Source organism: Eubalaena glacialis, chromosome 13 (assembly GCF_028564815.1).
Source record: "Eubalaena glacialis isolate mEubGla1 chromosome 13, mEubGla1.1.hap2.+ XY, whole genome shotgun sequence".
In the NCBI taxonomy this organism is placed as follows: Eukaryota; Metazoa; Chordata; class Mammalia; order Artiodactyla; family Balaenidae; genus Eubalaena; species Eubalaena glacialis.
In genome coordinates, this window is record NC_083728.1 from 23175038 (window position 1) to 23197455 (window position 22418).

Consider the following 22418-nt stretch of genomic DNA (forward strand, 5'->3'; position numbering starts at 1 on the left):
TAGAGCCTGTGCTCTGCAACAAGAGAAGCCACCCCAACGAGAAGCCCTCGCACCACAATGAAGAGTAGCCAACGCTCGCCGCAACTAAAGGAAGCCCATGCGCAGCAACGAAGACCCAACGCAGCCAAAAATAAATTTATTTTTAAAAAAATAAAATAAAAAATAAATAAAATTAAGACTTTCCAAGTAGCAATCAAAAATGTGGTACTTGGCACAGTTTGTTGCCAGTACTGGGTGCTCAAAAAAATGTTGATCTGGGGGCTTCCCTGGTGGTGCAGTGGTTGAGAATCTGCCTGCCAATGCAGGGGACACGGGTTCGAGCCCTGGTCTGGGAAGATCCCACATGCCGTGGAGCAACTAGGCCCATGAGCCACAACTACTGAGCCTGCGCGTCTGGAGCCTGTGCTCCGCAACAAGAGAGGCCGCGATAGTGAGAGGCCTGCGCACCGCGATGAAGGGTGGCCCCCGCTTGCCACAACTAGAGAAAGCCCTCGCACAGAAACGAAGACCCAACACAGCCAAAAATAAATATAAAAATAAATTAAAAAAAAAAAAAAGACCTAAAGAAGAAATACATGGCGAATATCTTAAAAAAAAAAAAAAATGTTGATCTGAGTAAATTCTGGTGGACCCAAATTGAAAGAAATCAAAAAGCATGTGCTGTGAATATTGAAATCATTCATTTTTTTTCTCCCTTTTCTTCCATAGAGAAGAAAATCACAGGTTCAATACTGCCCTTTCTTGATGAGTCTCTTCTTGAAGACCTTGGAATAAGGTAAGAATGGTAAAATTCACATTGTAGCCAAGCACACTTAAGACCTTTTTATTCACACTGAACAGACAAACCCCAAGATTGCTGATATTAAGTGTTTTCATTTTAAATCTGCACAGGTTTTAAAACAGAATACCACACCTGCTGTCTAAGAGTTGTTTTTGTTTGTTTTTGCTGTGCAAATCCTATGTTAAATGTTACTAATGATTCCTGTTTTTAAAAATTTTGCTAACAAGCCTTCATGAAGTTTGTAGTGACCAACTTTTTACTCTCAAGTTCAGAATAATTGAATTATACACTCCAGAAAATGTAGAAGAATTGATAGGAAAAAAATGTTGGCAAGAAAAATCAAGGCTACAACCCTATCTTGAGTGTATTTCTAGGTCTTTCTAAAGCTACTCAAGGCTGGAATGCTTCCCTGGTATTAGATTTAAAGACACTATACAAAGTAGTTTGGCACTTTTCAGTTGTATGATTTGGGACAATTTATTTAACCCTTCAGTTTCTGCACCTGTGAAATGGATAATAATAATGAGACAATGTATGTAGAGTGATTAGCACATGTTAAGCCCTTCATAAATTATATATGTAGGTTGAGATCCCTATATATGATTGGAGATTCTAGGGTCTAGATTTATGTAAGTCTACTTTAAATATCTCAGTTGAAGATCCAGTCAATATTTAAACCTTCCTTAAAGTAGAGACTCTGTTTCTATTAGGGAATTGGCAACAGTGGTAAAATATGGTCTTTTCTTCTGGAATTCCACTTAGCTAAGTGTTGTTTGTGGAAACAGTAACCAAAGAATCAGAACAAAAGATTATACTGAATTACTTCATGCACTGTTGTTTGGTAATTGATAATGCAAGTAGATTGAGGGAAAAGATCACTTTAGAACATTTTACTGACTTTTAATAAGCCTCCTTTGGGTCAGAATCTTTGGGAACCTAATCTTTCCTCTTTCATAATTATGTATCAGCCCCCTCTGTCCCCCCAAAGTCCCCCTTACTACCTATTTCTTATGTATAATAGTAGCTTATTGTTTGAACTGAATGGAATTTTTTCTAATAGAGTTTTGCATTTAAAGGGAACCATATACTTTGTGGACCCAAATGCTGTTGATTTATTCAACAAATATTTATGGAGGGCTCACTATGTGTTAGGCATTCTTCCAGGAACTTGGGACACATGAGTTAACAAAATAGTAAAAATTCCAAAAGGAACACTATATGTCATGTCTTTTTGTGCCCACCTCTTAACTCTGAGGTGGATTCTGCAGTACTCCTTAGAGCTGTGTTTTCCTATACAGCAGCCACTACCTATGTGTTAAAATTAATTAAAATTAAATGAAGTGAAAATTTTAATTTCTCAGTTATACTATCCATAATTCAGGTGCTCAGTAGCCACTTATGGCTGGTGGCTACCATGCTGAACAGGGCGGATATAGAATGTTTCCATCATGACTAAGTTCTCCTGGACAGAGCTGCCTTTGAGGATTTCAGTGGGATCCGTTGAAGTTGTTCACAGTGGTCCAATGCAACCAACTTATTAATGTACCCTTGCATTATTTTCCCCTCATTTCCTGTTTCACCTTTTCTAGCCCTCCACTCCATATCCCAGGATTCACATCCAAAATAAATTAACTGTATGCAAGCTCTTGTCCTAGACTCTGCTTTCTAGGGGGAATCCAGTTTAGACAAGTACTCCTGTATTTCCTCAGTTTTATGATTAACTGATGATGGTAAAAGATTTTTCTAAAAAAATAAGAAATATTGTCACATTAAATGTACACATCAGTTGTAAGAAACATTAGATTTCAGAAATGATGAAATATGGAAATAAAATCTTATTGTAGTCCAACTATTCTGGCTCAAATCTTTGTTTAAAGTATTTATTTTGCCATAGCCTTTGCCAAAACAAACACACCTCCAGGTTTTGGGTGGCTTTTTAAATATACTTTAATCAGTGATTTTTTTTAAAAAATTAAATATTTTTATTGAGGTATAATTGACATATAATATTACATTAGTTTCAGGTGTACAATGTAATGATTCAATGTTCGTATATATTGCGAAGTGATTACCAGAATAAGTCTAGTACCCTCTGTCACCATACAAAATTACAAAGAAATTTTTTTTCTTGTGATGAGAACTTTAAGATTTACTCTCTTTGGAATTCCCTGGCAGTCCAGTGGTTAGGAGTCTGTGCTTTCACTGCCGAGGGTGAGGGTTCAATCCCTGATCAGGAAACTAAGACCCTGCAAGCTGTGCAAAAAAACAAAACAAAACAAAAAACAACAAAAAAAAGATTTACTCTCTTGGGTCAACAAAAAATTAATCAATATTCGATCTAAAGGAGAAATAGAGAGTTTTATTCAAGCCAACCTGAGGATTATAACCCAAGAGACAGTCTTTTAGAAAACTCTGAGGACTCTTCTGCCTGTTAGAAGTCAAAGGAACAGTCATATACATTTTCGAGATAACAGATTGTACATCAAAGTGACACACTGACATTTTATGTAAAGTTCACCAAAGATACATAGTCCAGATCTGCACATAGGAGCAGTATATCACCATGATCCCTTACAGGATTAGGAAAGGAAAAATTAATCTTCTAAGGAGTTACATTGTTGGCGTCAGAAGAAGGAAAAAAGCATTGTTTTTTACAGTTGAGCAGGCATTCCCACCTTTGAGGAGGTCTGGTTAATGTATAATGCACATTGCACATTAGGGAGGGCCCAGTACAAGCAGGGAACATGTTATGCTTAAATTTTCTTGTCCTGCTTGAAACATAAATTGTATACCATCACTTGGCAACTTTTAAACATGCACTACAACATTATTGACTATAGTCATCATGCAGTACATTACATTCCCATGACTTATTTATTTTATAACTGGAAGTTTGTACCTCTTGAAGCCCCTTCACCCATTTTGCCCACCCCCCCATGTGATTTCTTTATGAATACAGTAGTTTCTTTTTGAGTTCTAATTAAGTGAGGAATACTGAGTATCCGTTGAGGAAAAGACTGGGCTGTGAGGTTGGTTTAGGTTTGGTATTATTTTATGCTGTGATTCCTGGTTATGCTCCACTGTGCAACTATACTTAACCTGTGTCAGTTACAGCTCTGCCTTAAAGTACTTCTTGGAGCCTGGCCTTTCCCTGTGCTTGATATTTCAAACTGATGAGGGTAGGGGAATAGTAAAACACAAGCTATGCTGCTTTAATGGTTTATCAGCTCTAATGATGCTTCTTTACATTCCAAAAAAATCATTCTTAGATTCTGTAGTTACTGTGGGTCTCGGGGGACAACATAGAGGTCAATTGTAGTACTTCTGGCTCCAAGTCTATCTAGGACTTTTAGCAAAAGATTTACATTTCAGTCTAATTAGCTAAAGGATTGATAAAGGCTAACCCCTTGCCTCCTGCTTCAGCCAGGTATCAGGCTAACATGCCTAGACCAATTAGTAAGTGTAAATGGAGCAAGAATGTGAATTATAGGATTTTGAGTTGTTTAATTCCTATTAAATTCTTTCTCAAGACTGGAGCATTATGAGTAATTACTGATAGAGGACGATAGGTATAAATGAAGCTAAAACCATATATATTTGATTCATGCATAATTCATACCTGATGCTCACAAGTCAAACTTGGACCTTTGCAACTCATCACTATAAAGAGTTTTAAAAATCCATTCATGGACTGATCACGTGACTGACAACCACCCCTGCCAAGAAGTCTTATATTGTCCTGCGTTTCCTTTCATTGTATCCTAGACATTTGCATTTGATGTGACTATTTCTTAGTTGATGTAAGCAATAATTATTTCTCTTTGAAAGTTATTTTGATATGACAAAGGCTCAGTTTGTCAAACAAATGTAGTCTTCCTATATGTAACATCTTTGGCCAGTTTAGTTAGATAACTTTGTTCACATACTCACCACTTGGTTACACTAATAAACTCCTAGATTCTTGTACTTAAAACACTGCTGATGAGATAAATATTGAATTTAACATCAATAATAATTTCTATAACACCTGTAATCATAGTTAAAATTCTCCTATAGTTCTTGAGGGCAGGAACTGAGTCTTTTGTATCCCCAGTGCCGAACACACTGTTTAATGCCTCTCCAGCGCTGTGAGGGAGATAGTATTATATCTGTGCTATAGATGAGAACATAAGTGTACCAAAAAAGGTTAAGTGACTTTTCCAAGGTCATAGAGATTCCACGTGCAGATGTGAGCCAGTTCTGCCTGATTCCAAAGACCTTTTTCATTATCACTGTGCTCTACTTCAAAGAGACTTACCTATCTTGAGATTTCGCTTACATGAGCCATGCAGATTTAGGATCATGAGGGTAGATGTTGGCCTCAATTAGGTTAAAGTAAGTTTGAAGTGTAAATTGAGCATTCAGTGATGTAGGTATGAGAAGTGTTGAAGTCTGAATTTACCAAGAGAGAAGAGGATTGAGGGCAGAAGAGTCTCATGTCTTAGAAGCAAAGGAAGGAGAGGGTTTCTAGTAGGAGTATGTTTGAATTATTAACTGTTCCTTTTAATCTGACTTCTATTCTAACAACCTAAAGTTGATTATATACTATTATATACTCCAGGGATTATTATTTAGCAAATAATGATAGATTTGCTTATCCTGTTATAATTTTAGTTCCTATGGGAAGAGAATAAAGCTGCTTAATAATATCCAACAACTGGATCAAACTCATGTTTATACAATGAAGGTAAGAGGAATCTGAGTTTATTATTTTTTTAATATAAAGTGATATAACTCAGTTATGTAGAATTCATTTTTAAAAGAATGGAAAGAAATCTCTTTATAGTAACAGGATTGTGAGTAATGGGTTTTTACTTTTCTAAATTTTCTGCATTTTCTAAAATAACCACGAGAAAAACTAAAATATTTTAAGCACACAGAAAAGCAGAAAAGCACACAGAAAAGCCCAGCTTGTCAAATCTTACCGTTTTGCCTAATTTGCTTCAGATCTATTTTTTTTAGAACAAAATATTAGAAACAATAGAAGGCCTCCTTTGTACCCCTCTTGAATTCTGTTTCCATCCTTTCTTCCCCAAGTGTTTAATCATTTTCTTGAATGTTTTTTTAGATTTTTACCACATATGTATGTATAGCCACAAACAGTGTATAGTATTGTTTTACATATTTTTTAAACATTTATAAATGGAATTTCATTCACAGTAAGTAACCTTCTAAACTTTCATATAATGTTATATTTTTGAGAAATATCCATATCGACACATATAGCCCTAGTTACCCCTTAGTCATAGAATAACTTTTAAATTAAAATTACTTATCAGTTTTGGTAAACTTTTTTGTCAAACAGTAGACCAAAGAATAGATATATGCCTAAAATTTGATCTATCAATAATTGTTTATTTCTCATCCCCCACCCCCTTCCAGACATTTCAAAAGCCCTGTTTTTCACACTCAGTGTCCCAAGAATCATTTTAACAAGCAGTCAACTGCCTAACTCCCACCTCAGAAATTCTGATTCTGGGAACTTACAATAGAGACCCAGAAATGTGCATTTTTCACAAGCTCTTCAGTATGGTTCTAATACCGTAATTAAAGAAATGTTTCTTGATTGGTTGGTGACAGGAAATGTACCACATTGTTTACGCTTTTGACATCTATAGGGTAAGAAAACTTAGTTTCAGACCTGGAAGAGGGGATGGGGTCTCATTCCCCTTTTACACAGTCATCTTTTGCACTTTTCATCAGAGGTGCTTTATGTATTGAGTTATCTCGGATCCTATGAGCACATGAATTTCAATTTTACTGTTACAAGTTAGTCTGCTTATTTTTCATTGAAAATCATGTTTGAAGATATTTAATAAATGTGTTTGATTCAATTCTACAAGAATCTTCTTTTACAGACAAAGTAGTTGTTCTTAGAGCAAATCTGTTATTTGAGGAATGATCAAATCCCAGCCCTTTTTGAAAAAGTTACCTAATATTAAAATACTTCATTTTCATGAAGAAGTAAATAGAAGAATCACTTACCAAGGATGATATCTAAATATTTTGTCCTGCAGTTGGGAGACAGTTGCTGTCATGCATTCTTTTTTGTCCTTTCTCAATAGCAGCAGCATGGGTGTTCTCATCAGGCAGGGCAGAGATAAGATGAGTTTTCTTCATTAGTTGAGCTCATCTCAGATAATCTCTGAGGTCACATTTTCACAGTTTGCAACAAAAAATCTTTTTTTTTTAATTATTATTTATTTATTTATTTATTTTTGGCTGTGTTGGGTCTTCGTTTCTGTGCGAGGGCTTTCTCCAGTTGCGGCAAGCAGGGGCCACTCTTCATCGCGGTGCGCAGGCCTCTCACTATCGCGGCCTCTCGCGCAGGCTCAGTAGTTGTGGCTCACGGGCCTAGTTGCTCCGCGGCATGTGGGATCTTCCCAGACCAGGGCTCGACCCCATGTCCGCTGCATCGGCAGGCAGATTCTCAACCACTTTGCCACAAGGGAAGCCCCAAAAAATCTTTTTGAAGTAATTTTCAAGGCAGTCAGTACTTTCATTTGCCCCCTTGTATTTATTTTTTCTATTTTTCATTAAAAACAAAATTGTTTAACCTCATATATAAACTATAGTCATTGAAAATAGATCTTAATGCTACTAAGTACTTGAGTCAGTGAGTCACTGTCTAGTAATGAAATTGATACCTTTTTTGACCTTAGCTTCATCAGCAGTACAGTTGAACAAAGAATTGATTCCTACCCTAATTTGGCATCTACATTTTTTTTTTTTAACATCTTTATTGGAGTATAATTGCTTTACAATGGTGTGTTAGTTACTTTTTAACTTTTTTTTTAAATAAAAACAGCTTTAGTGAGATATAATTCACATACCTTGCAATTCATTCATTTTATTTTATTTTATTTTATTTTTTATTGAAGTGTAGTTGATTTACAATGTTGTGCCAATCTCTGCTGTACAGCAAAGTGACTCAGTTACACACAGATATATTCTTTTATTCACTCATTTTAAATATACAAGTCAGTGTTTTTTAGAAAGTTGACAAGATTGTTCAGTCATCACCACAATCTAATTTAAATTGTAACAGTTCTTTATATATTCAGGATATAATTCCCTTATTAAATATATAATATGCAAATATTTTCTCCCATCCTCTGGATTATCTTTTTACTGTCTTTTTATTTATTTATTTAGACCACATCATGAGGCTTGCGGGCTCTTAGTTCCCTGACCAGGGATTGAACCTGGGCTCCCAGCAGTGGAAGCGCAGAGTCCTAACCACTGGACCACCAGGGAATTCCCTATCTTTTTAGTTTAGTTTTGTTTTGTTTTTTTAATCAGTATTGCTTCTTTGTAAATTTATTTATTTATTTATTTTTGGCTGCGTTGGGTCTTCGTTGCTGTGCGCAGGCTTTCTCTAGTTTCGGTGAGCAGGGGCCACTCCTCATTGCAGAGCACAGGCTCTAGAGCGCAGGCTCAGTAGTTGTGGCACACGGGCTTAGTTGCTCCGCAGCATGTGGGATCCTCCCAGACCAGGGATCAAACCCATGTCCCCTGCATTGGCAAGCGGATTCTCAACCACCATGCCACCAGGGAAGCCCCCTCTTTTTAGTTTCTTGATGGTGTTCTTTGGAGCACAAAAGTTTTAAATTTTGATATAGTCCAGTGTATCTATTTTTGCTTTTGTCTCATGCATTTGGTGTCATATCTAAGAAACCATTGCCTAACCCAAGACTGTAACCTCTTATTCTTGGCTTAGTTTTCTTCATGCTAAATTTAGTTCAATTGGCCTCTGAAGCCAGGAATTGCATAATAGTGAGGATGAAGTGCAGTGTTTGACATAGTAGGCACTAATTTGTCAAATGTATTGGTGATTTTTTTTTTTTGGCCATGCTCTGTGGCTTTGGGGATCCTAGTTCCCTGATCAGGGATCTAACCCGTGCCCTCCCCACAGTGGAAGCACAGAGTCCTAACCACTGGACGACCAGGGAAGTCCCTGGTGAATTTTAAAACAGTGAAATGTCTACCTAATATGTGTGAAATTATAGAATCACCACCTCTGAATCTTTTTCTGAGGGCTCCTGTTCCCCTTTCTTCGGGGTAGAACTGACCACTCCTTCTTTTGTTTCTTTTTCCCCATTCTCTTTCCCCACTACTCTACAAATAGATTCTATTATTTTTCCTGGGGGCAGGAATGGTAACTTACTCATCCCTCATCCCCAGTGCTTGGCATATACAGAAGGCAATAGAATTGTTTTATCCTGCTTGGCTAGTAACACAATAGAATATCATATACCTTTAAAAGTGATAAGTAAGTGGACCATGTGACTATAGAAGGAGTAGATTATATTAAATAATACTGGGAGACACCAGCTCTGAGACACCTTGGGCACCTGAGCCAGCCACCCAAGGATCTGGCCCCGCTCACCAGTGGGCTGACACAAGCTTCAGGACAGCCCTGACCCTACAGCCAGCTGTGTCAGGAACCAGCCCCACCACCCCCCCAGTGGTCTGACACCAGCTCTGGGACCCCTGGGTCCTGCAGCCAGAGACCCCAGAACCCAGCTGTGCCCCCACCATTGGGCCAGCGTTAGCCCCAGGACCCAGTTTTACCCACCAGTGGGTGGGCATCAGTCCCAGGAGCTCCTAGACCCCGATCCTGCCCACCAGAGGGCAGACACAGGCCCCAGCACCACTGCAGCCCCACAGCCTGCCCTGTCAGGACCCAGCCAACACATCAGCAGTACAGCAGCAGTCCTGGGGCCCTACCTTCTAACCCTGCCCACCAGTAGGCCAGCTCCAGCTCTGGGGCACCTTGGGTGTGTCCATCAGCAACCCTGGGATCCAGGCCCACCCATCAGCAGACTGTCAGCTTCGGGACCCCCAGGGCCCTGCATCCAGAGACCTTGGGACCAGCTCCACCCACCAGTGAGCTGGCACTAGCCTGGGACCCACCCTGGGCCCTGCGCCTGCCCACCAGCAGGCTGACCACAGCCCTGTGACACCCCAGGCCCTGGACCTACCCATCTGCAAGCCAACACCAGCTCTGAGGTACTTTGGACTCCTCAGCCAGCCACCCTGGGATTCATCCCCACTCACCAGCAGGCTAGCACCAGCTTTGGGACACCCTAGAACTCACAGCCAGCAGTGTTAAGAACTGGCCCCACCCACCAACAGGCCAACACCAGATTCAGGAACCTCAGCCTCACAACCACTCATCTCAGAACCTGGCTCTGCCCACTAGTGAGCCAGCATTAGCCCCAGGATCCCCTGGGATTCTGCAGCCAGCCACCTTGTGGCCCGGCCCTGCCAACCAGTGGCTAGCAGCCTCCACACAAGGTAGGGCCTGGCAACCAAGCAAATTGGGGGGCCAGCCATGCCTACCAGACCACCCACAGTAGTCAGCCCACCACAACAGAAGGACCCATGCAGCTCGCACTGGGGGCACCCCTAGAACATATAACCCTAGTGACCAGAGGCGAGTGCGCTGCTGGGACACATAGGACGTCTCCCATAAAAGGTCACTTCTTCAAGGTCAGGAAACATAACCAACATATCAGATACATAGAAATAAAAACAGCAATTTAGGCAAAATGATACAATAGAGGAATATGTTCCAAACTAAACAAGACAATAGAGGAATATGTTCCAAACTAAATAAAATGTTTATTTTATTTGAACAAAATAAAACCTCAAAAGAACTAAGTGAAGTGGAGATAGACAATCTAGCTGATAAAGAGTTCAATGTAATGATAGTAAATATGATCAAAGAACTCAGGAGAAGAATGGATTCACAGAGTGAGATGTTAGAAATTTTTAACAGAGTTAGAAAATATGGAGAAGAACCAAGCAGAGATGAGGAATACCATAACTGAAATGAAAAATACACTAGAAGGCATCAACAGTAGACTAAGAGAGAATATTAAAAGCAGCAAGGGACAAGCAACAAGTTATGTATGCAGGAACTCCTATAGACTATGAGCTGACTTATTAGCAGAAACTCTGCAGGCCAGAAGGGAGTGGTAGAATATCAAGAACCAAGAACCTACCTGGCAAGGTTCTCAGTAAGATTTGATAGAGAAATCAAGTTTTACAGATAAGCAAAACCTAAATAAGTTCATCACCACAACCAGCTTTACAAGAAATGCTAAAGGCAATTCTCTAAGCAAAAAAGAAAAGGCCACAACTAGAAACATGAAAATTATGAAAGGAAAAAACTCATTAGTAAAGGCAAATATACAGTGAAGGTATTCAATCAACCACGTACAAAACTAGTAGGAAGGTTAAAAGGCAAAAGTAAAATTATCTATATCTGCAGTAAGTAGTTAAGGGATACACAAAACAAAAAGATGTAAAATATGACACTGAAAACAGTACTCATGGCAGGAGGGGAGTAAAAATGTAAGGTTGTTAAAATGCATTTGAAATTAAGAGATCAGCAACTTAAAATAATCATTTATATATATAGATTGCTATATATAAACCTCCTGGTAAGCACAAACTAAAAACCTATAATAGGTACATACACAAAAAAGAGAAAGGAATGCAAACATAATGCTAAAGATAGTTACCAGATCACAAGGGAGGAGAACAAAGGAAGAAAGGAACAAAAAAGAACTACAAAAACAACCCCCAAACAATTAACAAAATGGCAATAAGTACATACCTATCAATAATTACTTTAAATGTAAATGGACCAAATGCTCCAATCAAAAGACATGGAGTGGATGAATGGGTACAAAAACAAGACCCTTATATAGACTGCCTACAAGAGACTCACTTCAGACCTAAAGAAACACAGACAAAGTGAGAGAATGGAAAAAGGTATTCCATGCAAATAGAAATCGAAAGAAAGCCGGGGTACGCATGTCACAACTAAAAGATCCTGCATGCCGCAACTAAAGATCCTGCATGCCATGACGAAGATCCCGTGTGCCGCAACTAAGACCCAATGCAGCCAAATAAATAAATATTAAAAAAGCAAAAGCAAAAGAAAGCCAGGGTAACAAAAACTTAGACAAAATAAACTTTAAAACAAAGACTGTTACAAGAGACAAAGAAGGACACTACATAATGATCAAGGGATCACTCCAAGAAGAAGTTATAACAATTGTAAATATATATGTACCCAACATAGGAGCACCTAAATACATAAAGGAAATATTGACAGACATAAAGGGAGAAATTGACAGTAACACAATAATAGTAAGGAACTTTAACACCCCACTTACACCAATGGACAGATCATCCAGACAGAAAATCAATTAGGAAACACAGGCGTTAAATGACATATTAGACCAAATGAATGTAACATATATAGAGAATATTCCATCCAAAAGCAGCAGAATACACTTTTTTTTTTTTTTTTTTTTTGGCTGTGCCGTGCAGCATGTGGGATCTTATTTCCCTGGCCAGGGATTGAACCCACACCCCCTGCAGTAGAAGCTCAGAGTCTTAACCACTGGGCCTCCAGGGAGGTCCCAGAATACACATTCTTTTCAAGTGCACATGAAACACTCTCCAGGATAGATCACGTTCTAGGCCACAAAACAAGTCTCAGTAAATTTAAGAAAATTGAAATCATGTCAAGTGTCTTTTCCGACCGCAATGCTATGAGACTAGAAATCAACTACAAGAAAAAAACTGCAAAAAACACAAACCTGTGGAGGCTAGACATTATGCTACTAAATAACGAATGGATCACTGAAAAAAATCAAGGAAAATATCAAAAAATACTTGGAGACAAGTGAAGATGAAAACACAGCAATCCAAAATCTAAGGGATGCAGCAAAAACAGTTCTAAGAGGGACCTTTATAGCAATAAAAACCTACCTCAGGAAAAAGAAAAATCTCAAATAACCTAACCTTACATCTAAAGGAACTAGAAAAAGAAGAACAAACAGAACCCAAAATTAGTAGAAGGAAAATGGACAGAAGACCTGAATAGACGTTTTTCCAAAGAAGACATACGTATGGCCAACAGGCAGATGAAAAGATGCTCAACATCACTAATTATCAGAGAAATGCAAATCAAAACCACAGTGATATATCATCTCACACCTGTCATAATGGCTATCATCAAAAAGCCCACAAATAACAAATGTTGGCAAGGGTATAGAGAAAAGGGAACCCTTGTACACTCTTGGTAGGAATGGAAATTGGTACAGCCACTGTGTAAAACAGTATGGAGATTCCTCAAAAAAACTGGAAATAGAACTACCATGTGATCCAGCAGTTCCACTCCTAGGCATATATCTGAAGAAAACACAAATGCTAATTTGAAAAGATACATGCATCGCAATATTCATAACAGCATTATTTACAATTGTCAAGATATTGAAGCAGTCTAAGTGTCCATCAACAGATGAATGGATAAAGAAGATATATTATATATAAGCAATGGAATAGTATTTAGCCATAAAGAAAGAGTGAAATTCTGCTATTTGCAACAACATGGATGGACTTGGAGGGTACTACTCCTAGTGAAATAAGTCAGAGAAAGACAAATTCTGTGTTATCACTTATGTGTGGAATCTAAAAAATGAAACTAATGAATATAGCAAAACAGAAAAAAACTCAAGAATAATAGAGAACAAACTAGGGGTTAGCAATTAGGAGAGGGAAGAGGGAGGGGCAAAATAGAAGTAGGGGATTGAGAGGTACAAACTACTATGTATAAAATAAGCTACAAGGATATACTGTATGGCACAGGGAATATAGCCAGTATATTATAAAACTGTAAGTGGAGTATATTCTATAAAAAATTTGAATCACTATGTTGTAACCTGAAACTAATATAATATTGTAAGTCAACTATACCTCAAAAAAATACTGCAAGAACAAAAATAACATTATATACAATGATCAGAGCTCTACTCAATACTCTGTAATGACTTATATGGGAATAGAATCTAAAAAAGAGTGGATATATGTATATGTATAACTGATTCACTTTGCTATACAGCAGAAATGAACACAATGTTGTAAAGCAACTATACCCCAATAAAAATTAATTTAAAAAAGTGATCAAAACACTTTAATATCACATATACACACTAAGGGTTGCGAAGGGAATATGAAATTGACTAAATAGAATTTCCAGTATCGCAAAGCCCGATGTTAGGGGAATGGTTTAAAAATGTTGGTTCATCAATGAAATAGAGCCATTACAGTGATAATTATTAAGATTTGTAAAAACATGAGAAACTGTTCATGATGCATTTTGACATGAAAGGAGAGTGTGTATTATGGTGTTAAGTTAAAAATAATTTTCATTGAGTTCTTTTAAAAACAGTTATTAACCACTGAAAAATTGACAGTGAAGACTTTTAGATCTTTAAATGGATTAAAAGTAGATTATAGGATTTTTCTTTGATAATTTTTCAAAATAAAATAGATTCTTGGGACTTTCCTGGTGGCGCAGTGGTTAAGAATCTCCCTGCCAATACAGGGAACACGGGTTCAAGCCCTGGTCCAGGAAGATCCCACATGCTGCGGAGCAGCTAAGCCCGTGCACCACAACTACTGAGCCTGGGCTCTAGAGCCCACGAGCCACAACTACTGAGCCTGCTTGCCACAACTACTGAAGCCCACATGCCTAGAGCCCGTGCTTCACAGCAAGAGAAGCCACCACAATGAGAAGCCCGTGCACTGCAACGAGAGTAGCCCACACTCGGCACAACTAGAGAAAGCCCACGTGCAGCAACTAAAACCCAACACAGCCAAAAATAAATAAATTAATTAATTAATTAATTTAAAAAATAGATTCTCATTTGTTTCGTGGTTACATTGATCTTGTATAAGGGAGAAAGAATAGACCAGTATATGATTTTCATATATTTAAAAATTGTGCAACTTTTTCTTCTCTGATAAGGACATTCACAGGGTTGAATTACAACATCCTTCTATTCCTGAGATACTTTGACATCATTCTTGGCGTATTATTGAAGATATACTTGGTACACTGTAACTATAATAGCTTGTTAACATGTATTACTTTGCAATAATGTTGCAACAGTCATTCAAAACATGTCTGAGTTCCTACTCTGTGCCAGGCACTGTGCTGTTTGATGGGTTCTGAGAATATGGCAGTAAATGAGGCAGACAAGGCCCTTCACCTCCCAGAATTCCATACATTTTTTAGGAACTTCATGGAACCATTTGAAGCAGTTTGAAAATCAGGGATTAGATCATTTATCATATTCCTTTTTTTATTCTGAAACATTCTTTTTAAAAGACAGTTATGGACAATTAAGAAAGATGTTATCTTTATTTAAAGAAACATAGAGGAGCATTAAATCTTCACCCATATTTAAAGCCCTGTTTAAGCTTAGAGTAATGAATAATTGTGAAATGTATGTTTACTAAGTATAAATAAGTACTTCTAAGAGACATTAAGTGCTGTAGAATTTTATAGTACTTCCTGCCTATGATTGTTTACTACATGGTAGGAGGGGTTTTTTTTTATTAAGGATTATAGTGATGGGTAGATACATTTACAACAAAATTAGACACAGTGCCTGTGGTAAAATAGTGTATGTGATCTGAATGAGTGTGTTAAATGAGTATGTTTAACTTGAATACCAGACTAACTTACTAAAGGCTAATGAACTCATATACATAAAAGAAAGATTGAAATCTTTACCCTTCTGTTATTAGAATCCATTAATCCATTATTAGAATCCATCAGGTCCAATATACTTGCTCTGTCTGGTAGTGATACCTAAATAAGGTAAAGATATTCATAACTTGTCATTTCCCTTAGTATTATTCTTACTTAAAAATGAATAGCTTTGACTTTGCACTGTAGATAGGAATGACTGGACAAAAATTTTAGATGGTGTTATGTATTGTTATTCACATTAATTTATAATTTTCTAGGTGATTAATGATCCTATCCATGGTCACATTGAATTTCACCCTCTTCTCATCCGAATCATCGACACACCTCAATTTCAGCGCCTGCGATATATTAAGCAGTTGGGAGGCGGTTACTATGTTTTTCCAGGAGCTTCACACAATCGATTTGAGCATAGTCTAGGGTAAGAAGGGTATTGGGGTGGGGAACTTGTAGTTATTAAGTCCGTTCTCGGTCACATCGTATCTTTTAGAAAACAAATAGTTTTATAAAATGGTAATAATAGCCTTATTTTTTTTAAGAGCCTTGTTTGACTGAGACAATCAATATTTGATTTTTTTTTTTCCTTTGGCCGAGCCACGTGGCATGCGGGATCTTAGTTCCCCAACCAGGGATCGAACCCGTGCCCCATGCAGTGGAAGCGTGGAGTCCTAACCATTGGACTGCCAGGGAATTCCCAATAATATCCTTATTTTATTGATGAGAAAGTTGAGGGTTTGATTTACCTTGCTCTACTTTACTTATTTTATGTATTCTTAGAAGCCACCTCAAATCCTTCCTGGAAAGATAATGATAGTGCCTGGCAGGCCTTTTAGATGAAATATTTGTGTTTAAATATTATTTAAAAGTTAATAGGGTTGGTTACTGATATAACTAACTTTGTAAGTTTGATTATTTAATTTTCCTACATTCCCTATTTAGTGTTATACATAATTGCCCTTTAAAACCACATCATTGGGCTTCCCTGGTGGCGCAGTGGTTAAGAATCCACCTGCCAATGCAGGGGACACGGGTTCAAGCCCTGGCCCGGGAAGATCCCACATGCCGCAGAGCAACTAAGCCTGTGCGCCACAACTACTGAGCCCGTGTGCCACAACTACTGAAGCCTGCGTGCCTAGAGCCTGTGCTCCTCAACAAGAGAAGCCACCGCAGTGAGAAGCCCGTGCACCACAACGAAGATTAGCCCCTGCTCGCCGCAACTAGAGGAAGCCCACACGCAGCATCAAAGACCTAATGCAGCCAAAAATAAATTTAAAAAAACGAAAAACAAAAAAACCACATCGTTTTCTTACCTATCAGGAAACGTGTAAATCAGAAAAGCATTCACAAGCTTAGAGAAGATGGCACCTCTGTTACATACAACATAGTTGAGACTTTGCTCTGCTTTTTTTTTTTTTTTTTTTTTTTTGCCTGCGTTTGGACTTCTTTGCTGCACATGGGCTTTCTCTAGTTGCCGCGAGTGGGGGCTACTCTTCGTTGCAGTGCACGGGCTTCTCATTGCGGTGGCTTCTCTTGTCGCAGAGCATGGGCTCTAGGCGCACAGGCTTCGGCAGTTGTGGCACATGGGCTCAGTAGTTTTGGCTCGCGGGCTCTAGAGCGCAGGCTCAGTAGTTGTGGCACACTGCCTTAGTTGCTCCGTGGCATGTGGGACCTTCCCAGACCAGGGCTCGAACCCATGTCCCTTGCATTGGCAGGCGGTAACCACTGTGCCACAAGGGAAGTCCCTGGTCTGCTTTTTCATTATAAAATGTAGAGCCAGGTGGACATAAGCCCAGAAGAATCGGACAGTTATCTAGATTTTCATGAAGTACTCACAGTGTAAGTGATCCCCCCCTTATCCACGGGGTATATGCTCCTAGACCCCCAGTGGATGCCTGAAACCACAGATACTACCAAACCCTATTAATACTATGTTTTTTCCTTAAAAATACGTACCTATGATAAAGTTTAATTTATAAATTAAGCACAATAAGAGATTAACAACAACTAATAATAAAATGGAACAATTATAACAATACAGTGCAATAAAAGTTATGTGCATGTGGTTTCTCCCTCTCTCTTTCTCTCAGAATATCTTATTGTACAAATTTAATGCCTTTGCCATCTTAACTAAGCACTTATCACACACCGTGGCTGTAACTTTGACAGTTTGAGATGCAACAGCAAAACTAGCACAAATTTCTTTTTCCTTCTTCACAATTTCACAGGTAGAAGATTTGTTCTTATGATAGATCTTAGCAACCTCAGCATACAATTTTGTTCTATCTTTATTGAGTTGAGAATTTTGACCTTTTCACTCACTTACCGGAAGCACTTCTCGACTTCTCTTTGGCACATCTGAATTGCCAGCTTTACTACTCTTGCACTTTGGGGCCATTATGAAGTAAAACAAGGGTCACTTGAACACAAGCACTGTGAAACCTCGGCAGTCAATCTGATAATTGTGTCGGCTACTAAGTGGTTAATGTGTGGGACACGCTGGACAAAAGAATGATTCACGACCCAGTCGTGATGGAGCAGAACAGTGTGATATTTCATCATGCTACTCAGAATGGAGTGTAATTTAAAACTTATGAATTGTGTATTTCTGGAAGTTTCCATTTAATATTTTCAGACCATGGTTAACTGCTGGTAACTGAAATGAGGAAAGTGAAACCAATAATAAGGGGAAACTGCTGTGTTACTTTGGTTTTGTTTGTTTGTTTAGAAGCATCTTTAATTAGCCAGAACACATGCATCTACTCAAATGTTTATTTATTCATCAACAAATATTTATTGAAAACTTATTAGTGCCTACCAAACCAACAAGATATCAACTGTTTCTATCCTTGTGAAGCTCAGAGTTTAGGGGGCAAGAAAGATATTCATTCAGGAAGTACTTTCAGGTAGAAATGCTAAAAGTGTATTTAACATTTGTTGAGCACCTTATCTACAATCTATGTTGTAAACATTACAATATCAGAAGTTATGCTTTTAAAAAGAATTGTGGTAAAATACACAGAATATAAAATTTACCATCCTAACCATTTTTAAGTTTACAGTTCAATAGTGTTAAATATATCCACATTATTGTGCAACCAAGCTCCGGAAATTTTTCATCTCGCAAAACCGAAACTGTACCCATTGAATAACAATTCCCCATTCCTCTTCTCCCCAGTCCCTGGTAACCACCATTCTACTTTCTGTTCTAATGAATTTGACTGTTCTAGGTACCTCATATAAGTGATTTCATAGAGTATTTGTCTTTTTTTTGTGATTGGCTTATTTCATTTAGCATAATTTCCCCAAGAGTCACTCATGTTGGAGCTTGTGTCAGAATATCCTTACTTTTTAAGGCTGAATAATATTCCATTGTATGTATATGCTACATTTCGTTTATCCCTTCATTCATCTGTGGACTCTTGGGTTGCTTCCACCTCTTTGGCAATTGTGACTGCTATGAACGTGGATGTGGAAATATCTCTTCAAGACCCTGCTTTCGCTTCTTTTGGGTATATACCCAGAAGTGGAATTACTGGATCATATGGTAATTCTATTTTTAATATTTTGAGGAACTGCTCTACTGTTTTCTATAGTGGCTGCACCATTTTACATTCCCACCAACAGTGTACAAGGGTTCTAATTTCTCCACATCCTGGCCAAAATTTGTTAGTTTTTGTTTTGTTTTATAATAGACATCCTAGGGACTTCCCTGGCAGTCCAGTGGTTAAGACTCTGCGCTTCCACTGCAGGGAGAACGGGTTCAATCCCTGTTTGGGGAACTAAGATCCTGCATGCTGCGTGGAGCAGCCAAAAAAAAAAACCAAAAAACTCCTCCTAATGGGTATGAGGTGGTGTCTCACTGTGATTTGATTTTGCATTTCCCTAATGATAAGTGATTCTGAGTCAAGAGGTCCTGCTTTTGGGAATCTGTGTGTTTCTGCCTAGTTCTGAAACAGACTATTCTGTTAAGTTGCCCTCGAGGTATATTAGAACATTTGAAAAACATATTGAAGTTCTTGAGTGTTAACTGAAAGAAAAATGCACGATGTGAAAGTTAGGAGTTAAGTTTTATTTGGGGACCTTACTGAGTACTATAGCCCGGGAGTTCTCAGATAGCTCTGAGGAACTGCTCCAGAGAGGTAAGGGAGGAGCCAGTATATATGTGAACTTTTTTGCTGGGAAAAACATGTGGTCAAGTGTAAAAAGATTACTGCTAATCACAAATGTGGCCAAAAAAATGTTACCTGTTATTCTAGTAAACAACAAATATTGCCCGCCGTCAAGCCATCAAGCCACTGCAGCTGACCCCCAATGCTGCCCCCAGAGGGGAATTCAGGGTGGAGAAAAACAGCATCCTGGCCCTAGATAGATCAGATGAATATCTAAGGAATAATTTCAATGACCCCAGACTCTTGCATCTTCCCATACATAGGAAAATGCTAAAAATTATTAACTTGAGGTGACTGGTTTTTGTCATTAGCAGTAGTGTTTTGATGTTGACTAAATGTTTTTTTTGTTTTTTTTTTCCACCAGAAACTCCTATATACCCTGGTTCCTCCCTTACCTCTTTGGAACAATGCCTCAGTGCTGTCTGAGACTGTTTCCCGGGCTAGAGTCCTCAGTAAGATTTCTGAATAAAACATAACTTGCAACTTTTAGGTAGTGTTTTTCTTCAGTTGACAGTTTCAGTGACCACGAAGGGATCCAGAGCAAACTTTTCTCCTTTGCCTGAACTTTACGAGGATCTGGAGCCTTGGTACTAGCAGAGGCCTCTTGTGCCCGTCTGTCTCCTCAGTGAGTCCAGATGAATTTGGATGAGTGTCTCCTGGATCTTGGATCTCATGGTGTTCACTTATGATCCTAAGTTTTATTTGGTGGTATTAAACTTCTCACTGGAGGAGTAGGTTTTCCTTGAACTTAGTTTCAAAAAGAGGTACCTGGGTTATCTTCAGTTGAAAGACATTAGGAAGATTTTGGTCAGTTGAATGACAGAGTGGGTTATCCTCACTTGAAAGACACTGGGAAGATTTTGCTCAGTTAAAAAACGCTGATGGGTTGCCCCAATTGACAGACACTGGGAAATTTTTATTATGTACGTACAGAATTTGTACTTGCAAGTACTTGCTTAATTGGGAATTAAAGCTCATCCTAAAAATGGCCAAACTGGGGTTCTTTTGACATTCCAAAATTAATTGTTTTTTCATATGCAGCTAGAAAAACCCAACTTAATAAAACATCTTTTCAAAATTCTGAACTTAAAGAAACAAAAGCCCTTCTGGGAGAACTTGCATTTCTCTACCTGTGTCTTAGAGATGTAAATGTTCTACCTGATCTTCTTAAGCTTTTTTTTTTTTTCTCCTGTGTTCTGAGAGCTTGGTCTCTGCTACCCAGGAGGTACACATATGGTGTACATTTGGCAACCAGTCAATAGACTGGAATTCTGAGCAATCTTTTTGTCTGGCTGTGTCAACTCTCAGGAAAATTTGTCATAAGGGGTCCCAGCCCATAAGGGGCCTTTGTCATCTCAACCTTCATTGCAACCACCTGTACAACGAAGGACTTTACTCTCTTGGGCTGTTTGGGGGAGGAAATTTCCAGATCTTATGAAGGCTGCATCCTTTGCACTCTCTTGTGGGGACGCCTCTTGCATTTTATTGGTGTGAGTCACTATTAAGATACTATTCATCAATGACCAGACAGTGAATCCTTAAAATTGGAGAAACTTGGTAAATTGGTAAATTTTTTAGAGAGCTCTCATTACAAACAGCTGTTTTATTTTTACCTATAAAAAAACAAATTAGAAGATGGTAGTGTATATAAAACGGCTAACCTAAGAACTCCCTTAGTTTATTTATTTATTTATCTTTTTTTTAGCATTTTTAGTTTTTTTTCCTTAACTTTTAAAAAATTTGAGTATTTTATTTTCACCCAGCTTTATCGTTATATAATTGACACATAACATTGTGTATGTTTAAGGTGTACAACATGATTTGATACTTTTTTTTTTGTCATAAGTTGTGGATTTAATTGCATTAATTTAAATGTTACCTTTTGTTGTAAATTCACCACATATTCCATTAAGAATAGAGACCATATTATCTAGTTCAACAATGCTATATATAAAATAGATACCCAACAAGGACCTACTGTATAGCACAGGGAACTATACTCAGTATTTTGTTTTTTGTTTTTTATCTCTTCTTGATTTTGTGGACTTAACATAGGTGTTGAATTTATCTTGACACTGACTTTATCCAATTATTATTTTTTTGAATTTTATTTTATTTATTTTTTTAGACAGCAGGTCCTTATTAGTCATCAATTTTATACACTTCAGTGTATACATGTCAACCCCAAACGCCCAATTCATCACACCACCCCCCCACCCCACCCCCGCCACTTTCCCCCCTTGGTGACCATAAGCTTGTTCTCTACATCTGTGTCTCAATTTCTGCCCTGCAAACCGGTTCATCTGTACCATTTTTCTAGGTTCCACATATATGTGTTAGCATACGGTATTTGTTTTTCTCTTTCTGACTTACTTCACTCTGTATGACAGTCTCTAGATCCATCCCCGTCTCTACAAATGACCCAATTTCAGAACTCCCTTAGTTTAAAAGAGACAAAAATAAACCAGTTTGGGAAGCCTTATTTGTAGTCTCTATGGTTACCCTCAATGGGCCTTACAGATGCTAATAAAAACATTAGGTTAATTAATGTTAATTGGGTTGGTTAATAGGGAAAAAAAGCTGAGGGGAAAGTTAAGAGACTTCTTCCCAAGAAGGTGGAAATTTTAAAGGGACTTGTCCCAACAGGATAAAAATCTTTAGATGGTTATTAAGAAATTGGATAAATAAAATGGATGGTAATGAGATTAAAACAAAGGTTTTTATACAACACTATGTAAGGTTGGATGGGCCAAGGGGACATCTTATTGGTCCCCAACATTAAGGGCCCCGAAGAAGTCCATTCTATTTACCCCAGTTTAATACACACACACACACACACACACACACA

At 38.1% G+C, this 22418-nt stretch overlaps 1 protein-coding gene across 4 annotated transcripts in view; it reads left to right on the forward strand.

Moving 5' to 3' along the window:
- SAMHD1 (SAM and HD domain containing deoxynucleoside triphosphate triphosphohydrolase 1) overlaps positions 1-22418 on the forward strand; it is a 70957-nt gene that overhangs the window by 4765 nt on the left and 43774 nt on the right. For 3 of the 4 annotated variants that reach the window (XR_009703464.1, XM_061209695.1, XM_061209694.1), the window contains exons 2-4: positions 709-775; positions 5435-5507; positions 15662-15822. Coding sequence is in view for 3 of the 4 variants with exons in the window: in XM_061209695.1 (XP_061065678.1) it covers positions 709-775; positions 5435-5507; positions 15662-15822 (301 nt within the window). In the remaining variant the exon portion in view is untranslated. The remainder of the gene's footprint in view (positions 1-708; positions 776-5434; positions 5508-15661; positions 15823-22418) is intronic. The other variant, XM_061209696.1, reaches the window with a different exon arrangement.